Source organism: Coturnix japonica, chromosome 11 (assembly GCF_054131305.1).
Source record: "Coturnix japonica strain WE chromosome 11, WE-NBRP24, whole genome shotgun sequence".
Classification (NCBI taxonomy): Eukaryota; Metazoa; Chordata; class Aves; order Galliformes; family Phasianidae; genus Coturnix; species Coturnix japonica.
In genome coordinates this window covers 20603313-20621560 of record NC_140673.1, presented here as the reverse complement: position 1 = coordinate 20621560, position 18248 = coordinate 20603313, and the positions used below count along the sequence as shown (strand labels likewise).

The following is an 18248-nucleotide window of genomic DNA, read 5'->3' as shown; positions in this document are numbered from 1 at the left end:
CCATGTTTCTATGCTTCAGAAAGAGTAAGTTTTGTCCTAGCTACCAAATGGTTTCCAGAGTGAATGGGAAGGATGGGAGTGCAGAGCCTGGCTTTAAGAGAAATACAACTCTGGATAATTCTAGCTAAGCACCTTAGACACCAGCTGAGCTGGCTGATGCTGTAATATCATTAGAATAAAACATTCAGATGACGTGAGCCCGGAGTGTGGTGGAGTTGACCCGACAGTTATGGGCTTTCTTGGATGTATGAGTGAATAGTTTGGCTTGTGTCATGGAGTCACTGAGAGTCTGAGCTGTTATGCTGCCTGGTGGTGGGGAGATGCTGTGTAAAGGGCTGGACCAGTTCATGGGCTGGGACCAAAGGGATGTTATAGAGCTAGAAGGATGAAGGTAGCCCATGGTCTAGAGTCACACCTTTATGGGGAAGACCTGTGTGGGTTAACAAGCTTTGGTTTGCAGGAGAGACTTGGGGAAGGTGTACTACATGTGTAAAATCAGGAGTGGCTCAAAGTTTCCAAGGAGGTGAGCACAGGGCAAGCTGAAGGTGTTTTTAATCAGACTGAAGGTGTTTCTTATCAGTCTGATAAAAATTGGCTTTATGGCATGGTGAAATTAATGCTATGGCAGTTTCTGAGGCTGAAACCTTGGAGGAGGATGAAAATTATTGAAGGGAAAAAAAAGGAGATAAAGGGCTATTGAGTATAGATGCCACTTCTCTTTCAAGAAGTTCTTGAGCCACAGACCATGGGAAGATGGACAGTGGAGTATCTCTCCAAATTTGCCCTGTTCTTACAGTTTCCCTTATGTTTCTGTCCCTGCCATGGGAGACAAGAAGTCAGGTAGGAGGTCTCAGTCAGTGGAGCAGAAACTTCTGGAGTTCATCAGTTGCCATGCTGTCAGAGCAGCAATGTGGTGAAGCCATTGTTTTTCTGATGTAGCTCAAGAATTCCCTCCCTAAAATCACACTGCCCTATATGGTCTTGTCTGTAAAATAGTTGATAACCGGCGGTCGGCTGCCAGGCTGCTTTGGCTTTCAAAATGTCCTTGGCACAGTCTGTCTGCGCGGTGGGCTGGGGTTGGAAGCCTTCTCATGGCAACACTGCAAGAACAGCGCAGACGAAGGGCTGGGCAAGGAGGGATGCCTTGCTCCTGCCTGCGGTTCCCTGGATGGAAATAAACACACGAGCTCTGCAGAGCTGATCCCGGCCTGCTTGCCAGAAAGATATTTCCAGGATTTGGAATGGTTGGATACTCAAGAATCCTAGAGAGGTGGCCAAATCCACCACGCCAGAATTTCCACATGGAGGAAAGCAAACACATCTGTGAAACGTGGTTATATGGGTGTCTAGGCAGGCCTGGATGCAGCACTTTGCCCAGCACTACAGATGATTGAGATGGTGTCAGCATGGTGCTCAGGGACAAGTGATCAACTCCGTGTCAGGGATGCCAAAGTGGCACCAGCACTGCTGAATGTTATCAAATGGAGAGGGCAGGAGGGGAGGTAACCTACGCCAGATGCTACGTCCAGCCCCAGACTATATTTTGGGCAAGCATTTAATAACAAATGGCTGATTTTAACAAAGCCTGCATCACCAACTTGTGTGGGATTGGAAGATCAGCCCTAAAGAAGATTGTGGATTTATACCGGGTAAAATGTAAAGGATTTTGCAGGATTTCAGAGTTTAAAAAAAAAAAGAAAGAAAGAAAGAAAGAAAAGGCATCATTTGCCATGTGCATGTGATGCCAACTGAGCATCGATTGCCCCGTCTGCTGGGGAGCCAAGGGAAAGACCCGCTGGGTAGGGAGCTGTGCGGCGTGGGAGTATTTGCCCTGGCGCATTAGTACTTACGATTAAAGCCTAATTACAAAAAATAGACGAAAAACCAGCTGAAGTGCAGCCTGACCTTAATCTGCCTGGAGACGGGTTTATTTATCTCAGCCACTTGTTTACAGTGGGGAATTTCAGGAGATTAGGCCGGGGAGCGACCCTGTGGGAAACAGGAGAATTTCTTTGATGGTTTGGAAACTTCAGCACAGGATCCGAGTGCCTGCCCTCCCTGGGGCCAGCAGTGGGGACGCTGGGGTGGGAAGGCTCCTGTGACCCCCCCTTTCCACCCAGCCCTGCAATCGAAAAGCATTTTTGTTCAGAGGCTTAGCTTAATCGCGATCTGCTGTTTTGTTCCCCACTTAACCTTCTGCTGTCGGAAAGTTCAGATGAAGGTTTCTGCAGCATGTGAGCAGACACAAAGTCTGACCCAGCTCAGCATATCGGCTCGGGACAGGAGTCAGTCATGCTGTCATTTGGCCAAAGGGCTCCAAAAACCCAACTTTTCCATTTCCCAGACTGCTACCTCAGCGCTTCCCCCCTGAGACAGGTGTGAATCCCTCTCCCTGGTGTGTCCCCACTCCATCTTCCCTTCTACAGGAGAGCCTGGGGGAACACTATTTTGGCAGCTAAAGGATGCCTTGGAGGGTTTGCAAGAATAGCTTGTGAAGACATGAGGATCCCTATAGGATCTTAGTGGAGCAACAGGAGCCAGAACTCAGCGGGTGCATCGTATTCTTGGCTATGGCAGAGCTGGGTCACCAAGCCCCATCACCAAACCTCACTGCCTTCCTCAGGCTGAGAAACAGGCTGAGAGACAACTGTCTGGGATGTTGTATCACTGCTCATGTAGCCCAGAGCTCTGCATGGCCCAGAGCAGAGGGCAAGGCATTGCCACGGCCAAAGCCTGGTGGTGCTGTGGTGGATCTGCCAGTGGGCACCTCTGCTTGTGCCAAGGAGGGCTCTGGCTGCCAGGCATCACGCTGAGCTCTGGGTTCCTCTACTGCGGTCTGGGGGTTGTTGGGGATTAAAAAAAAAAAAAAAGAGAGAGGAAAAAAAAGAGAGAGAAAGGAAGAAAATACACCAAATCTCCTTTATAAATTGTTGAATGCAAATGGCCCGAAGAACAATGGCAGATGAAATAGCATTCTGAGCGGGCTTTAAAGCGCTGGGAACGTGGGTAGGATCAAAATCAGGTTAGTCTTTGGAGATACAGACTCTGCAGCTTGCCAGGATGTTTTTAAGCACGCTTTGATGTGTAGTTCAAACAGTAGATTTGTCCTGGCAGACAGAAGCACTCACAAATTCATACACAGCCGGTCTCCTCTTCCCTCCTCCCCACTGTCCCCCATCTCATGAGATTATAATTTAGCTTCATTACAGAGGAGTTTTACTTTTATTTGAAAGCTGTCTAAATCCCCCTCCTGGGTCTGTGCATTGTGCTGCCATGAGTTTATGGATGCTGAGGAAACATTGCAGGCGGTGGGAAGGCAGCGGCTGGGCAGTGCTGGGGAGCACAGCACATCCCTCACCTCTTGGCTTTCTTTAGGGGCACTCTGGGTGTGCGTCGTGCTGAACCCTCACTGCAAGCTGGAAGAGAAATCCTCCTGGCTCCGGCAGCTGCGCAAGTGGGGTGAGATGGATGTGTGTCCCCTTGAAGATGGCAATTATGGCAACGAGCTTCCCAACATCACCAACGCGCTCACGCAGAGCTCCAGCCACAGCCAAGGTGAGTTCGGGATTATGCCAAAAAACATGCGTTTATGTAAGGGAGAGATTGTTTGGTTTGAGAGGGTTGGGTTTGTGTTCGAGGTTCTGCGTGGTGCTGCTTGGATGGGGAGGATGGCTCGTGCTCGGTGCTGTGCTCATACAGACCCAGCTCGGTGTGCTGCTGGGTGCTGGCACATGGGCTGAGCAGGCACCGAGTGCTGGCTCAGAGCTGCTCCCACTGACGTCAATGGGAATCTCACCCTGGGGACAGTTGGACCGTGATGAACGCTTTGAAAAATCCCACCCCCTGCCCAAAGCAAATCCCAGCACAACACAGGGCTCAGGGGAGCCATGGGGCCGTCAGCTGGGCTCCATTCTGAGGCTGGTTCGAGGGCACGCACGTGGCTCCTGGTTCTGGTGGTGGTGTCAGCCCTGAGCAGATTGGCACCCTGGGTTTTCCTGGTTACTGGTACTGCCTGAATTGGTGCAGAGCTGAACTCAGAAGCCTGTGCTAAAAGGTGAAAGTAGCACTGAGGGACATGGTGGCAATGGGCTGGCAGTTGGACTAGGTGGTCTTTTCCAACTTTAATGGACTCTGATTTTATGAAAGCAAGGAGCGAGGTGGAGCAGACCTCCTTCCTTTGGCCCAAGATAGACATTAATTGAAACTCACTGCTCTCGCAGTGCCTCCATCTGCTGCATGAGAACTGGCTGTGGGTGTGTTACATGTCGCCACAGAGCAAACTGCATCACGCTGCTGTCCCTGGCCTCACACCGGGCATCCCATGTGCACATGGCAGGCTGGGAGCAGCTCGCCTTACAGCTGGCCTCACTCCAGGTCTGCGTGGCCAGGGCTGCCCGGTGCTCCCAGCCCCGATGGTTCTTTAGGACAGGTCACGTTCTGGGACGTGCGCACGGTGTTTCCGAAGTGCCTGGGATGAAAACAGAGCTGGGAGGTATCCCAGGGCTGGTGGTTATGGGTATGCAAATAGTGCGCTGAATTACTGCCAGCCTCCTTTATTACTGTCAGGCAACGGCTGATTGCCGAAATCCTTCCTGCCCAACTCAACCTGGCGGAGGGTCGGTGCTGTACGCACAAACACCTGTTTAATTTCTATCCACCTCGGGGTGCCTGCAGCATTCAGGCTAATTGCTTGTTGCCATCGCTTCCAAAGCGTGTTTACCCAACCTCCTGGCTCGGCGCTGAGCAGAGCCCTTTGTTTTCCCCTCCCCAACGCGTCGATCTGCAGGACCTCACGTTCTGCGTTGCGGCGCGATCGAGTCTCCCTGTTTTGCAACGCACGGCTGCTTTTTGCCCTCCTGTTCCAGCGTGGCTGGGCGATAGCAGGAGGGCTGCAGACAGCCCAACAAAGCGCCCGGCTGCTCTGTCTGGATGGGGTGAAAACCTCCTCCTGCCCTACAGCTCCCAGACGGAAAGCGAGCGCTACCTGCTCCCGCTGTCTGCAAGAAACAATAGCCCAACAGGAGAACAATAGCCCAGCAGAAATGTCAGCTAGAAGAGCCAGACCATGCAATTGCTGGATACATCAGAGAGCAATGAGCAGCAGCTGGATTTGCTGCAAGCCTCAGCCCTCAGTTGTATGGGCAAACCTCTGTGTAGAGAGGGGCCACATGGATGGGCATAGGTCTAGCAAGCTGGCTGTTTTGGTTTTGTGTTTTTTTTCTCCATTAATACACAGCATGCATCATTAATGCATTAATACGTAACGAGCTTTGTTGTTTTGGGTTGCATACAAGCATTCAATAGCTTTGAAAATGGCATTTTGGTTGCAGAGCAGCTGTGTGAAGGAGCACAGCCGTCGCTGCAGGGAAGCAGTGAGGTTCAAGACAATGGATGCCCTCTTTTTCCTTCCAACTTTAATGATTGCATGGTTCCATAAGGTGCAGGAGGGACCCACTGCTGCCCCAGGGCTCTGACAGTTTTTCTCTTTGCAGACTCTCTGGCCAGGCCCAGACGGACCGTGTTCACCCGTGCCATCGAGGGCTGTGACCTGCACTGGCAGGACAGCCACCTGCAGCGCATCATCAGCAGTGACTTCTATGTGTCCCCTGCCTACCAGCGGGAGGGGGAGAGTCTGCTCTTCAACTCCCAGGGGCAGCCGCTGTGGCTGGGTAAGCATCCAAACAGCAGCTCCTGCGTGGCCTGCACGGGTGGGTTGGTTGGGTCATGGAGAAGAGCCACCTGAAGCATCAAAGGAGTTTTGCTACCCTACATCCTTGCGAGGTTCAGTGTTGTAAATTGAAAATACCTCGATAACCTAAACTTTAAAACCTCAGTAATTAAGTGTCCTGGGATGAGAGCAGGTGAGACAGGAGATATATGGGGTCCTGGTGACTGTCACCACTCAGACTGACCCCAGAATAGATGTGAGCCCTTGCATTTCTGGGAGTGTAGATGCCTCATCCCCACAGCAAGGGAGCGGAATGTGCAGATATTGAAAGGCCAGAGCCCACCACTGCTCTCTCCTTTGCTGGCATGGGTAGAACAGGAGAGGACATTGGTACCCTGGAATGGATTTCCCATAGCAGCTGTAGGTGGTGGCATGGGGCTGGTGCTGATATAATGGACACATCTCCATTGCCATGGCACGGACTCTGGTGAGCCTTTTGGCACAGCTGGTTGATGAAGTCACCTTGATTTTGGCTTTGCATCCTTTGTGTCCCTTCAGGGGCCTTGAGCTGGGACAGGAGTGAGGTTTGTCAGCAGCTTGCATAATTAATTCAATGAGAAGCTGAGTGTTTCATCCACTTAGCAAACAAAAGGAGTGAGCAACAAGAAGCTCTCTCATAGATGTGTTCGTTCTTAAAGCTCTTCCTCGTGTTCCTTGCTAGTGACCTCTGGGATGTGGAAACCTCATTTGTGGAGGTGGCTGTCTGCATTTCCAAAGCTCTCTGATCTCTTCCAGGAATAGAAATGATCCTTCTGCCATAATTTTAGATCTTCTGTGCTTGCCTTTTTTGGTTGTTTTTTTTTTCCCCTTGGTAGGACATTCTGCAAGGAAATGGGATTTTTGCCGCTTGTTATGCGGCATGTCGTGTCATCTGCTCCTGCTAATTTCTCACTCGGTCATAATCCTCTCCACAGTTGCTTGTGATTTCAGGTGAGCAATGAGCAGCAGGAGCAGATGAATTTCTAAGCAACTTTGAGTCTTGGGGGTTTCACGCAACTGTTCCTAATAATAAAACACCAGGTAGGAGGGCTGTGGAAGAGATGAGGTCTCTGTGGAGCTCACTCCATGCAGCTGTCACAGAAGCAGTTCAGAATGTCATCCCAAATCTGCCAGTGTCTCCAGCACAGAGCTGAACGCATTCTGCCACTGCAAAGTTTGTAGGGGTCAGGATTTAGGGACTGCTGCAGGCTGAATGTGGGAGGAAGTCCCATGAGTATTGCCAGTAGTCATCCCGGCCAGGTGCAGTGGGAGAGTGAGGACATACAGGCGTGCAGCTGGGGCATGGGGGAGACGAGTAGAAGAAGATGCCCTGAAGCCTGGTGCTGTCAGGTTTTCTTCACCATCATCCCCTGGGTTTCTGCTCTCCCTTGGCTCAGCCCGCCCTGTGTCTGCCTTTGCCTTGCAGAACACGTCCCGACAGCCTGCGCTCGGGTGGATGCCCTGCGCTCCCATGGCTATCCCCGGGAGGCTCTGCGCTTAACTGTTGCCATCATCAACACCCTGCGACTGCAGCAGCAGAGGCAGCTGGAAATTTACAAGCATCAGAAGAAAGGTAGGAGCAGAGGGGCTGGAGGAAGGGCCCACAAGGGCTGGCCAGGTTGTCCTGGATGGCGGGGAAGACTCTCAGAGCTCAGAGGTGGGGCAGCACTGTTTGGGACTATGTGCACCCAAAAGGACAAACAGGCACGTTCACTTGCTTGAGCTAAACTGCCACTGTACCCATACATTAAGGACACAGAGATGCCCAGGGACACAAGCTGTTCCTGCTGTCTGATTGCGTGCATGGATCGCACGGGTGATAGCAGGTGATGCTGCTTGCCTGCAGCGCTGCAGGAGCTGGCTGCTGTGCTATCTCCAGTAATGTGAACCAGGAGAGCAGACCAGTGTTGCTCATTTTGCAATTGCAGTTGGCAGAGAGCTGGGGCTGGTTGCTGCAGTGCTGATAGTGGTCGGTAGCTCCTCTGAGCCTTGCTAGCTCAGCCAGCTTGAGAACGTGCCTTGCAAATCATTCAGGCAACCACTGCTTTATGGACACTCCTGTGTGCTCCTGGGGACTGAGGCTGAGCCACTGCACCTCCTCCAGCCTTTGGGGCACCTTTTTGTAGTGGGTTCCTGATCCTCCTGTTGTCTGAGTGCCCTTGTGGTGGCTGCCCTGAACTGTTCGTGGCCCTTGGGAGTGTCCCATGGTCCCTGGTCATGGTTTCCTGGAGGTACCCATGTCCCCAGCCCATGGGGTAAGAAAAAGCCTCTGGTCTTGGAGACCTTTGTGGGTGGAAAATCCATCATGAAATCCTCACTATTAATTTCTTCTTGTTTTTTTTTCTTTTTTGTTTTTTGTTTTTTGTTTTTGTTTTTGTTTTTCCCTCTTCTTTTGCAGAGCTGCTGCAACGAGGTGCAACCACCATCACCAACCTGGAGGGCTGGGTAGGCCACCCTCTGAACCCCATCGGCTGCCTCTTTCTCACACTGACTGAAGCTTGTAGATTAGAAGAGGAAAATTGCCTTGAAATCTCAGGTACCGAGTGCTCCCTCACTCTCTGCCAGGCAGCTCCAGCCAGTCCTCAGTGCAGTGCTTGGCCTCGGGGCTCCTGAGCTCCACACTTCCTTAACTCTGCCCTTGGGTTTGCAGCAGAGCAGGGCAGCTGCTTGGCAGAGCTGGGCCAAGATGTGCCCATCTGTGGGTAGGAAGGCTCTGTTATCAGCTGCGTGTCCTCTTACATGTGTCTCAGGGCTCCTTTGTCTCACAGTTGAGAGTAAGGAGAAGGGTGAAACCTCTTATCTCCCTCATCTTTGGGTAACCAAAGGCAGTCATTGAAGGAAGCGTTAGGTCTTGCTTCTGAATTGAAAAGGTTTTTTTCTCAGCCCTGGTTCTCCCACCTAGAGAGACATCTCTAACTCTTTTGTACCTCTCCCCCTTCTTCCAGACACCGGGGACACCAAACCCCCCGTCTACCAACATGTGCCCGTCACAACTGGCAGCCAAGACAGTGGCGAGTCCTACCTGTCCCTGGCCTTGGAGGTGGCCCTGATGGGGATGGGCCAGCAGAGAGTGATGCCTGAAGGCCTCTATGCCCAGGACAAAGTGTGCCGCAATGAGGAGCAGATCATAGCTCGTCTGCAGGACCTGGAGCTGGACCCAGTGTTGGTGCAGACCCTGAGGAAGCAGTGCATCCTGCTGCTGGAAGGTGAGGGCTTCTCTTTGGGGTAGCAAAGATATCTTTGGGTATCATGGGGTAGCATTAGCATCTGCCTACCCCAAAGCTAATGATGCATTTGTGATAATGATGGTCAATGCACTTTGCTTCTAGGCGGCCCTTTCAGCGGCTTGGGAGAAGTGATCCACCGTGAGAGCGTCCCTATGCACACCTTTGCCAAATACCTGTTCTCTGCCCTGCTGCCCCACGATGCCGACCTGGCGTACAAGCTGGCTTTGCGGGCCATGAGGTTGGTGCAGGACTTGTTCTGATTTTTGTTCTGGGGAAAACAGAGGTGTCTGATGCTCCCTTTATCCATGGGGACGTTTCCTTCCTGTGAGCCCCAGGATTGGTGACACTCAGGTCAGGAAATGAGAGTGTGGAAGGGCTGACATGGCTCTGCCACTGCAGCAAGTGAAGCAGGGCTCCTGCTCTTTTCCTTGTCTTCCTGAGATTTTCAGGCTTTGGAGTATCACCACTAAGGCAGGTAACCAAAAACCACTGCAGAGGCCCTGGGTAAATGTACTGCTGCTTCTGATCATAACCGGGCATCTTAAGGAGAACCAGATGATGCAGCCAGGAGTGCTGTTGGGCGCTTTGACATGAAAGGAGCACAGAGGGAGGAGGGCTTTCTCTTTTTCTTTTTTTCCTTGCCTTTGTGTTGTTTTTTTTCCCTTCCCCTGATGCTTGTGTTTTTCCTTCCAAGTTTATAAATCACTTCACAGATCATTCTCCTCCTTTCAAGTAGATTTGAGATTGATCCCCGTGCCCATGTGGCGTGCACACAACCCAGCAGCTCCTGCACGTGCGTGGCAGCAGGAGGCTTTCAGAGGCACTGCAGGATACAGCCCCCGCCTCGCTCCCCATCACCACATCCTGGGGCTGGTCTGACATTGTCCCCTCTGTTTGTCCTTCAGGTTGCCAGTGCTGGAAACCACAGCACCGTCTGGTGATGTGACTCACCCCCACCACCTGGTGTCAGTGGTCCCCAGCAGGTACCCGCGCTGGTTCACCCTGGGGCACCTGGAGTCACAGCAGTGTGAGCTGGCATCCACCATGCTCACGGCAGCCAAAGGTTGGTGTGGAACCAGGGGTGATGGAGGGGTGGCTGCCCAAGGGCTGGGGAGGGATTTGGTGAGGAACAATATTGCAGTACTGACAGACAGCAGCTTAGAGCTTCCTTGCCCCATCCCTGGAGGTGCCCAAGGCACCTGATAGGACCTAAGACAGCCTGAGCTGGTGGGGGGCAGCCAGCCCACAGCAGGGATAGGAATTGATGGGCTTTAAGGTCTCTTCCAAACCAACCCTTTGTATGACTGTCTCCATCCTGTCCTCCACCTCTCTGCTTGTCCAGGGCTGATAGCATCATGCCCCTCCTTGCAGGTACCTGGATGGAGGTGGCTTATCCTTAGTTTCTCAGCCCCTCGTGGGGATGAGAGCATTATGCTGGGGCTATAGATCTGGTGGATTACATCTGTTTCTCTCTCTGTGTCTTTCCCTGGGTGTTCCCCCGCCACAGCATGTCCCAATGCGATCCTGTGTCCTCGCAGCGTTTCTCACCTACGCCCCCACTAGCCATTTTTGGGAGATTTGGATGCTGGTGGTGGTGCAAGTGGCTGCTGTGGGTGGCAGACGATATATTTAGCTATTAGTCATCTGAGATGTCTGTGTGTACCCAGGTGCAGCTCCAGGGTTTTCACATTGCTGTGTGTTGGTTTTTTTCAGTTTTCTTTGCATGAGGTTCATCGGCTCCATTGGTGACTATGGGAGTGTAGAAACATGAATGTGGAGCAAGACAGGGTGATGGGGCATGTCGGCATCTTTGGTCTGTGCTCACACCAGAGGCCCCTCTCCCCACCCTGTGTGGCCTACAGGGGCTGATGTTCCCCACAAGGCTCTGAGCTGGGAGATGAGTCTTGGGGTCAAGTCAGGAACCTATGCAGGGGTGGTTTCCAGGGAAGCATTGTGATGCTATGGCTAGTGAAGGCATGGATAGGCAGCACATCCTGGGTGATACAGTAAAGCTGGATGTTACTGGGGGAAGGCTGAGCCATCTGACCATCTTTGCCTGCATCCAGGGGATATGCTGCGTCTGCGCACGGTGCTGGAAGCCATCCAGAAGAACATCCACTCCTCCTCCTTGATCTTCAAGCTGGCCCAGGACGCATTTAAGATTGCCACACCAGCCGACAGCAACTCAGACACAACACTCCTCAATGTTGCGCTGGAGCTGGGGCTCCAGGTATAGGATAGCACGGGGGATGCTGGTGGCCCTTCTGCCCTACTAACCCTGGTGATGGTCTTCCACCAAGCATGTGGTCCCCCATGGCACGCAGGGGTCTCATGGAAGGGGTACATTGATCATTGCATGGCCTAGAGACATAGAGCTCAGCCTCTGCTGAGGTTTGGGGAAAGTTTTGGGTGAGGCAGCACCTGAAAGCCTCACAGGGAGTCGACAGTGAGCAGGGTTGTGGAGAATTCGGGGGAGCACCATGGCGTTGGGCGTCCTTAGTGGATTCCCATAGAGTGGAGGGTCAACCCTGTGTTTGCCCCGCAGGTGATGCGCATGACCCTGTCCACCCTCAACTGGCGGCGGCGGGAGATGGTGAGGTGGCTGGTGACGTGTGCTACTGAAGTGGGTGAGTGCCTGGCCCACATGTGGTGAAAGAAGAACAGGCATAGGGATCCCTAAAGCCACTTGTGGCCCTGGGCTTGAGTTTCTGAGCTCTCCTGACCCCTGTGTCTCTTGCAGGAGTGAGGGCTCTGGTGAGCATCCTGCAGAGCTGGTACTCGCTGTTCACCCCCACGGAAGCCACCAGCATCGTGGCAGCCACGGTGATGTCCCACAACACCATCCTGCGCCTGAGCCTGGACTACCCACAGCGGGAGGAGCTGGCCAGCTGTGCCCGCACCCTGGCCCTGCAGTGTGCCATGAAGGACCCGCAGAACTGCGCCCTGTCTGCCCTCACCCTCTGCGAGAAGGACCACATTGCCTTCGAGACTGCCTACCAGATCGTCATAGACGCCGCCTCCACCGGCATGACCTACACACAGCTCTTCACCATCGCCCGCTACATGGAGCACCGGGGCTACCCGCTGCGGGCCTTCAAGCTGGCCTCACTGGCCATGACGCACCTCAACCTGGCCTACAACCAGGACACGCACCCGGCCATCAACGACGTGCTCTGGGCCTGCGCCTTGAGCCACTCCCTGGGCAAAAACGAGCTGGCGGCCATCATCCCACTGGTGGTGAAGAGCGTGCACTGTGCCACGGTGCTGTCGGACATCCTCCGCCGCTGCACCATGACGGCCCCAGGGCTGGCCGGCATCCCCGGCCGCAGGAACTCGGGGAAGCTGATGTCCACCGACAAAGCACCCCTGCGGCAGCTGCTGGACGCCACGATAAGCGCCTACATCAACACCACCCACTCGCGGCTCACCCACATCAGCCCGCGGCATTACGGGGAGTTCATCGAGTTCCTCAGCAAGGCCAGGGAGACCTTCCTCCTGGCACAGGACGGGCACATACAGTTCGCCCAGTTCATTGACAATCTCAAACAAATCTACAAAGGCAAGAAAAAACTGATGCTGCTGGTGCGGGAGCGGTTTGGGTGAGCCAACGGTTTGGGCAGGGTCCGGCCGCAGCACGGGGACTCGGGAGAGAAGAAGGAAGGAGAGCGGAGAAAAGACCTTCCCCCCCATCGGCAGAGGCTGCTCCGTTCCGTTCTTCTGTTTCTGTTTTTGTTTTTTTATTTGATTTTATTTTTTTGTTTTTAATGTTATTTTCTTTCTCGGATTTAACCATTTCACACGCTGAGAGGATCCAGAGATTCCTTGGGCACAAACCAAAAGGCAACCACGGGGAAAAAAAAAGGATGGTTTGCTCAGCCCCTGCCCCTCCCTTGCCAATACCAAAAGCTAACCTGGAAATCTTAATACCTCTTTCCTGAAGGAAGCGGTCGCTGGAGGGATTGGAAGGGTCGCAAAGTGCAAAAATGTTTTAAAACCACGTTGGGGGAAAAAGGAAAAAAAAAAAGCAAAAAAAACAATGAAAGGAAAAGAAAGAAGGAAAGCAAAAGAAAGTGAGAAAGGAGCAAAGGAACCCGCAACACTAGAACCTCATACGTCACCAAAAGCGATGGCTTTGCAGAGCGCTTCTCCCGCCCGCCCCAGACATGCAAACTCCTCTATTTGTGAAGATCCTTCAATAAAAAAAAAAAAAAACAAGTTAAAGTAACTGTTCTCAGGGATTGCTTACTAAAAAGTAACACACACACACACAAAAAGAAAAAAACAAAGAAAAAAAAGAAAAAAAAAAGAAAAAAAGGAAAAAAAAAGCATTTATGATACTGTAAATACTATAGTATATGTGTCAATTATTAAATTGTAAAGTTATAATTATTTATAATTCTGTCTTTTATTTGGGGGATACTTGAAATTGTCATGGGCTGGGGGGATTATTTTTATTATTGCTATTATTATTATTATTATAACTATTATTTAAAGACAAACAAACAAAAAACCCACCACGACCACAGACAAAAAAGAGGAGGAGGCACGCAAACATTCTCAGGTTTCCACGGCATCGTCGGCAGCAAGAAGGGTGTAGGGGGAGGCGGATGTCCGCCCTCAGCTGGGAGCACCAGGATGGACGGACGGACAGAGGGAGGAGCGGCAGCGCTTGAGGATGGCGAAGGAAAGGATGAAGGACTCTGCTGGGATGCGCACGGGCTCCAGCTCCCGAGTGGCGGAGGACAGCGCGGGAGCGACGTGGGCACCCATCGGACATCGCCAGCTCTTTGCCTTTGCCCCACGGGTGCCCACGTGTGAGTGCGAGGTGCGTGGGTGCATGCATGCCTTCGTCCTGGGGGGAGGGAATGGGGCTGCCTGGGGGCGGCTGGACTCTCTGATCCCATCCCACTGGGAAGGCAGGGATGGATGCTCGCCCCGAGCCCGCAATGGAGCCTTCGGCCCCCGGCCAGCAGCTCTGAGGTTTTGCTTCATTATTTTTCCGACGGGTTGGGAGGGCTGGGGGGGCCAGGGCCAGTCTGGACAGTGACTTGTAGTTAGGAACGTTGGCTAGTTATCTGCTGTCTGGTTTGACTTTGATTTTTGGAAAGTGACTTTTGTCTGTGCTCCGGCCAGGAAACCAATTGTACTCAGTATCTGTTGCCACCGAAATAGCATTCTTCAACCAGTCTGTTTCTCTTTCTTTTTTTGTTTCGTTTTGTTTTGTTTGTGTGCGTGTGTGTATGTGTGTGTGCGACCTCTTCATCTGATGTTTAATAATAAAAGGGATGAACATTATCACGTGTGTGTACCGTGCTTCCCTGAAGCCAGAGGGATCTCCAGACAGCCCCATGTTGCGTGCGATGCAAGTGTGGCACATCCCTGGGGTACCCGGCACCCCAAAAAGGTGATCAGGGCTCAGGATCAGGGATCCTGGACCATCCTGGATCAGGGTTGTGCTGCCCATTTCCACCTGAGCAGGGCTGTGGCATTGGTTGTTGAGGGCTTTGGCAGTGTTTGTGCTGAGCCTAAGGTGGCAGTGGGATGTGAGCCCCGAGCTCCCCATGCCCAGCTTTAGGCACCCCTTCTCCCCTGGCAGGGCTGAGCGCATCCTTAGTGCCAGGAGATGCCCATTGCACCCATTGCACTCTGAGCTCACATGCCTTCTTTCAGGGACATGGCACAACAATGCACAGACTGCAAAGGAACAGTGACCCTGCTTCCCTGGTGTCTCTACTTCCCAATCAGTGTCCCCCCACCCACCCACAGGATGGGGATCAGGGTGTCCTTGACCTCACAAGCTCATTTGTACTAGGGCCAATTCCCCACCCCCAGCTAGAGCCACGCAGGTGCTGTAAAGAAGGTGCTGGTTTAATGCTGCATCCCAACCTGGAGCAAGCTACCCTGTGACAAAAACATATTCAGGGTAGTTGTGCCCAACCTGAAGTCCTGTCCCCAGGCTCAGCCATGTTTATTGATATGGCGGGAGTGAGCATGCACAGCCTCCACAAAGGCACCCACATGCTCGGGGTCCATGTCTGGGTAGAGGCCATGGCCCAGGTTGGCGATGTAGCGTTGGGTCCCAAAGCTCTCCAGCATTTTCTTCACCAGCTCCCCAATCTTCTCCTGTAGACGTCACAGGAAACCATGTATCAACCTCATCAAGGTTCCCCATCCCCACCAGTCCCAGCCACCATCAGCCTGGGACATGAGTGAGGGTTGCAAATGGGGAAATGGAGGCAAGAGGCCCATGGCTCACCTTGGGTGCATAGAGAGCGCAGGGATCCAGGTTTCCTTGCAGAGTGACACCTTTCCCTACCTGTGCACTGGAGCAGGGAGGAAACAGGTGAATTGCTGTGTGTGGTGCAGAGATCAGGAGTAGCTACAGGACCCCTTGTGCAGCTCCTGGCTGCTGTGAGCTTCACAAAGCACTGGGGCCTGACTATCCTCTCCTCTGCACCAGAAAATTTCAGGCCTGCAATGCAGCAGGGCAGCCAGACAAAGGGAAGGGTCAGGATAAGAATGCTGTGCCAGCCTCTTACCGAGCTTCCTGGGGCTGGATGGTCCAGTCAAGACCGACAACCTCGTAGCCAGCTTGTGCCAAATCACGCAGTGCGTAGTGTGCGTCCTTGGCAAAGACAATCTGGGGAAGGAGGAAATGGGCAGTAACTCCAGGAGACAGAGCGCCAGATGCCAGGGACAATGAGAGATACAGGTACAGACCCTGTCACACTGCTATCCTGGTAGCAGCCCTTTGTACCCTCTCCCAGCCTCTCCTCGCAGCCATAATCCTCCATGTGCTCCCAGGGAACAGGGATATCCCAGGCAGCTTGCCCACTTACCATAGGCACCAGTGGCAGTGCCTCTGCTTTCAGCTTGCTCTTAACATCCCGGGCAATGTCTCGGATGTATGGCAGGGCAAACTCCCGAAACTGTTCTGGGCCTAAATGCCCTGCATGAGACTCAAACAGTTGGAGCGCCTGTTGGATACAAAGGGCTGGGTGAGCTGCAGGTACTACGCAGTGCAGCACTTCAGTTCCTCATCTCACAAGCTGGACCCCTTTGCTGCTTGTCCCCAGTCCCTGCCCTCCTGAGAGGACCTGTCCCCATGCCCCAGGACACACCTGCGCTCCAGCAGCCACCTGCCCCACGAGGTAGTCGGTGACAACATCAGTCAGCAGCCTCAGCAGTCGGTGGCTTGCTTCAGGGTGACGGTACAGCCAGCTCTTGGCCTTTGCCATCGTAGTGGAGCCACCCCCTTCAACCATGTAGGACATAAGCGTCCACTGCAAGAAGGAGAGGAGCGGGGTGAGATGAAAAACATGTGAGGGGATAATTGTGGGATCAGTGCTGAAGACAGACTTGTGTGCAGGAGCAGCAGCTCTACTTGTTCTCTGCCTATATAAGACGAGTACAAGCTGGTCCCTGCAGCGCTGGAGGTGCCAAGACCAGCGCTACTCCAGAGGGAAGAGCAGGAAAACCCACTTTGCAGACTCCTATCACTTACAGGTGCCCCGGAGAAGCCGATGAGGGGCACTTTGCCCTCCAGGCTGTGCCGTGTCAGTGTCACAGCCTGGAAGACGTAACCCAGTTCTGCAGTCACGTCCACCTTCTGCCGTAGTTTCAGCAGATCCTCCACCTCCTTCAGGGGCTCTGGAAATGTGGGTCCTTTACCGGGGACCATGACAACCTCCATGCCCAGTGCCTGGGGACAGGGGAGAATGGAAGAGGCAGGAATGTGGCAGTTCTGGATCCAGCCCTGTGCCCAGTCATTGCTCCCCACCATTGATTGTAACTCACCTGGGGCACCACCAAGATGTCAGAGAAAATGATAGCAGCATCCAGAGGGAATCGTCTGAGTGGCTGTGGATGGCGGAGAGAAAAACGTAGCGTGGGTCCCTGTCCCTATGAGGGCTGGGACACGCATATGGGGTGCAATGGGCGAGGCAGGGCCCTGTCTGATGCTGGGGAGTCACTCTGTGGATGAACTCAGGGACTTTGAGCCATGTTTTGGGCTGCACAACCTAGTGAGCCACTTGGGGGTAAGGGCCAGACTGAAAGTTTCCTGCCAGCTCTGTTATAAGAGGGGAAATGGGACACAGCCCCCACAGAGGACAATCACCTGCAGCGTCAGCTCGCAGCACAACTTGGGACTCCGGCAAGTGTCAAAGAAATCCTGAGCAGCCCGGGTCTCCCGAAACTCTGCAAGGAACCAGCCGTGGTGACGAGGGCTGTGCTGGCTCCCATTGCCCCCACCATCCCAGCCCTATATGTCACCATCCCAGCCCTATTTGCCACCCCGACTCACCCGGCAGGTATCGCCCCGCCTGCCGCATGCACCACACCGGGGTGTGCTCCGTGTCCTCTCCACGTGCCGCCCGCAGGAACGTGTCATTCTTCAGCTTGGGGAAGCCCTTGGGGCTGGAAGAACAGCAGGCGGGGCTGGTCACCATGGAGGGCACCGGGGCAGCGCTGTTGGCTCTCAGACCTGTTGGCTGCAGGGAGCCGGGCCTCTTTGGGGGCAGCGGGGCGACGGCCCCTCGGTGCGATTACGTTATCGCCGGCAGCAGCTGCTCCCACAGGGGCCGTGTGCCTGCAGGGCACGGCGCTATCTATCACACAGGGCTCCAGGGGCTGCATGGCGGGGGGGGCACACGTGTGGGCCGCGATGGGGGCAGCGCAGAGCCCGATGGACGGAGCCCAGAGCTCCATAGCGGGGCCGGTACCGCAGCAGCGGAGTGAGCTCAGGAACGGCCCCGTGCCCGCAGCAAGGCAGCTCGGGGACACGGCTGAGCACAACACTCGGGGTCCCGGTAGATCACAGCACTCGGGGTCAGGTCCCGGTTGATCCCAACACTCGGGGTCAGGTCCCGGTAGATCACAGCACTCGGGTCAGGTCCCGGTTGATCACAGCACTCGGGGTCAGGTCCCGGTAGATCCCAACACTCGGGGTCAGGTCCCGGTTATCACAGCGCACTCTCCCGTCCCGCCCGTCCCGTCCCATTTCGTGCTCCCGGTCCCACGCCGCTCTGGCCGCCATGAGCCCCGTGGCCGCTCCGTGTCACCCTCCCGACCCCGTACCCCCGCTGACCCCGCTCCCGGTTACTCACACCAGCCGCTCGCTGCCCTCCATCCCGTCTCGCTTCCCGCCCCGCCCTCATCCCGCCCCGCCCCGCCCCGCCGCCATCTTACCGTGACCCCTCCCCTCCGCGCGCCGACCGGGCGCCGCCATCTTGCCCCGCCCTCACCCCTCCGTACGCCGCCATCTTGCTTTGCTCCCCGCTTCGCCGTACGCTTCATGGGCGCCGCCATCTTGC

General features: G+C 54.1%; 2 protein-coding genes across 9 annotated transcripts in view; one reads left to right on the top strand and one right to left on the bottom strand.

The window, feature by feature from the left end:
• The window catches only part of ZSWIM5 (zinc finger SWIM-type containing 5), an 81448-nt gene extending 67219 nt beyond the window's left edge, over positions 1–14229 (top strand). For 4 of the 5 annotated variants that reach the window (XM_015870150.3, XM_085511583.1, XM_085511584.1 and 1 more), the window contains exons 5-14: positions 3376–3555; positions 5493–5669; positions 7134–7280; positions 8106–8243; positions 8653–8913; positions 9037–9172; positions 9840–9997; positions 11001–11164; positions 11480–11561; positions 11675–14229. In XM_015870150.3, coding sequence (XP_015725636.3) covers positions 3376–3555; positions 5493–5669; positions 7134–7280; positions 8106–8243; positions 8653–8913; positions 9037–9172; positions 9840–9997; positions 11001–11164; positions 11480–11561; positions 11675–12537 — 2306 coding nt within the window. In that variant the 3' untranslated portion in view covers positions 12538–14229. The remainder of the gene's footprint in view (positions 1–3375; positions 3556–5492; positions 5670–7133; positions 7281–8105; positions 8244–8652; positions 8914–9036; positions 9173–9839; positions 9998–11000; positions 11165–11479; positions 11562–11674) is intronic. The other variant, XM_085511585.1, reaches the window with a different exon arrangement.
• A 555-nt stretch (positions 14230–14784) lies between these two features.
• On the bottom strand, positions 14785–18090 carry UROD (uroporphyrinogen decarboxylase). 4 transcript variants are annotated; one of them, XM_015870153.3, is made up of 10 exons: positions 18042–18090; positions 17240–17352; positions 17054–17133; positions 16732–16794; positions 16439–16636; positions 16056–16217; positions 15774–15911; positions 15474–15574; positions 15191–15257; positions 14785–15057 (listed from the first exon to the last, which is right to left on the bottom strand). In XM_015870153.3, the coding sequence occupies exons 1-10, from the start codon at positions 18062–18064 to the stop codon at positions 14893–14895; spliced, it is 1110 nt and encodes a 369-aa protein (XP_015725639.2). In that variant the 5' UTR covers positions 18065–18090; the 3' UTR covers positions 14785–14892. The 4 variants fall into 4 exon arrangements, with proteins under 4 accessions (XP_015725639.2, XP_015725640.2, XP_032302032.2 ...); XM_015870154.3 differs by lacking the exon at positions 17054–17133; XM_032446141.2 differs by lacking the exon at positions 18042–18090 and having other exon boundaries at positions 17240–17421.
• Between the last annotated feature and the right edge of the window lie 158 nt (positions 18091–18248).

Coding starts and splice junctions, on each gene's coding strand:
- UROD (XM_032446141.2), bottom strand. CDS start 17,384: ATGGTGACCAGCCCCGCCTGCTGTTCTTCCAGCCCCAAGGGCTTCCCC. Junction 17,134..17,239: donor GGCGGGGCGATACCTGCCGG/GTGAGTCGGGGT, acceptor GGTTCCTTGCAG/AGTTTCGGGAGACCCGGGCT. Junction 15,058..15,190: donor GCGCTCTCTATGCACCCAAG/GTGAGCCATGGG, acceptor TGACGTCTACAG/GAGAAGATTGGGGAGCTGGT.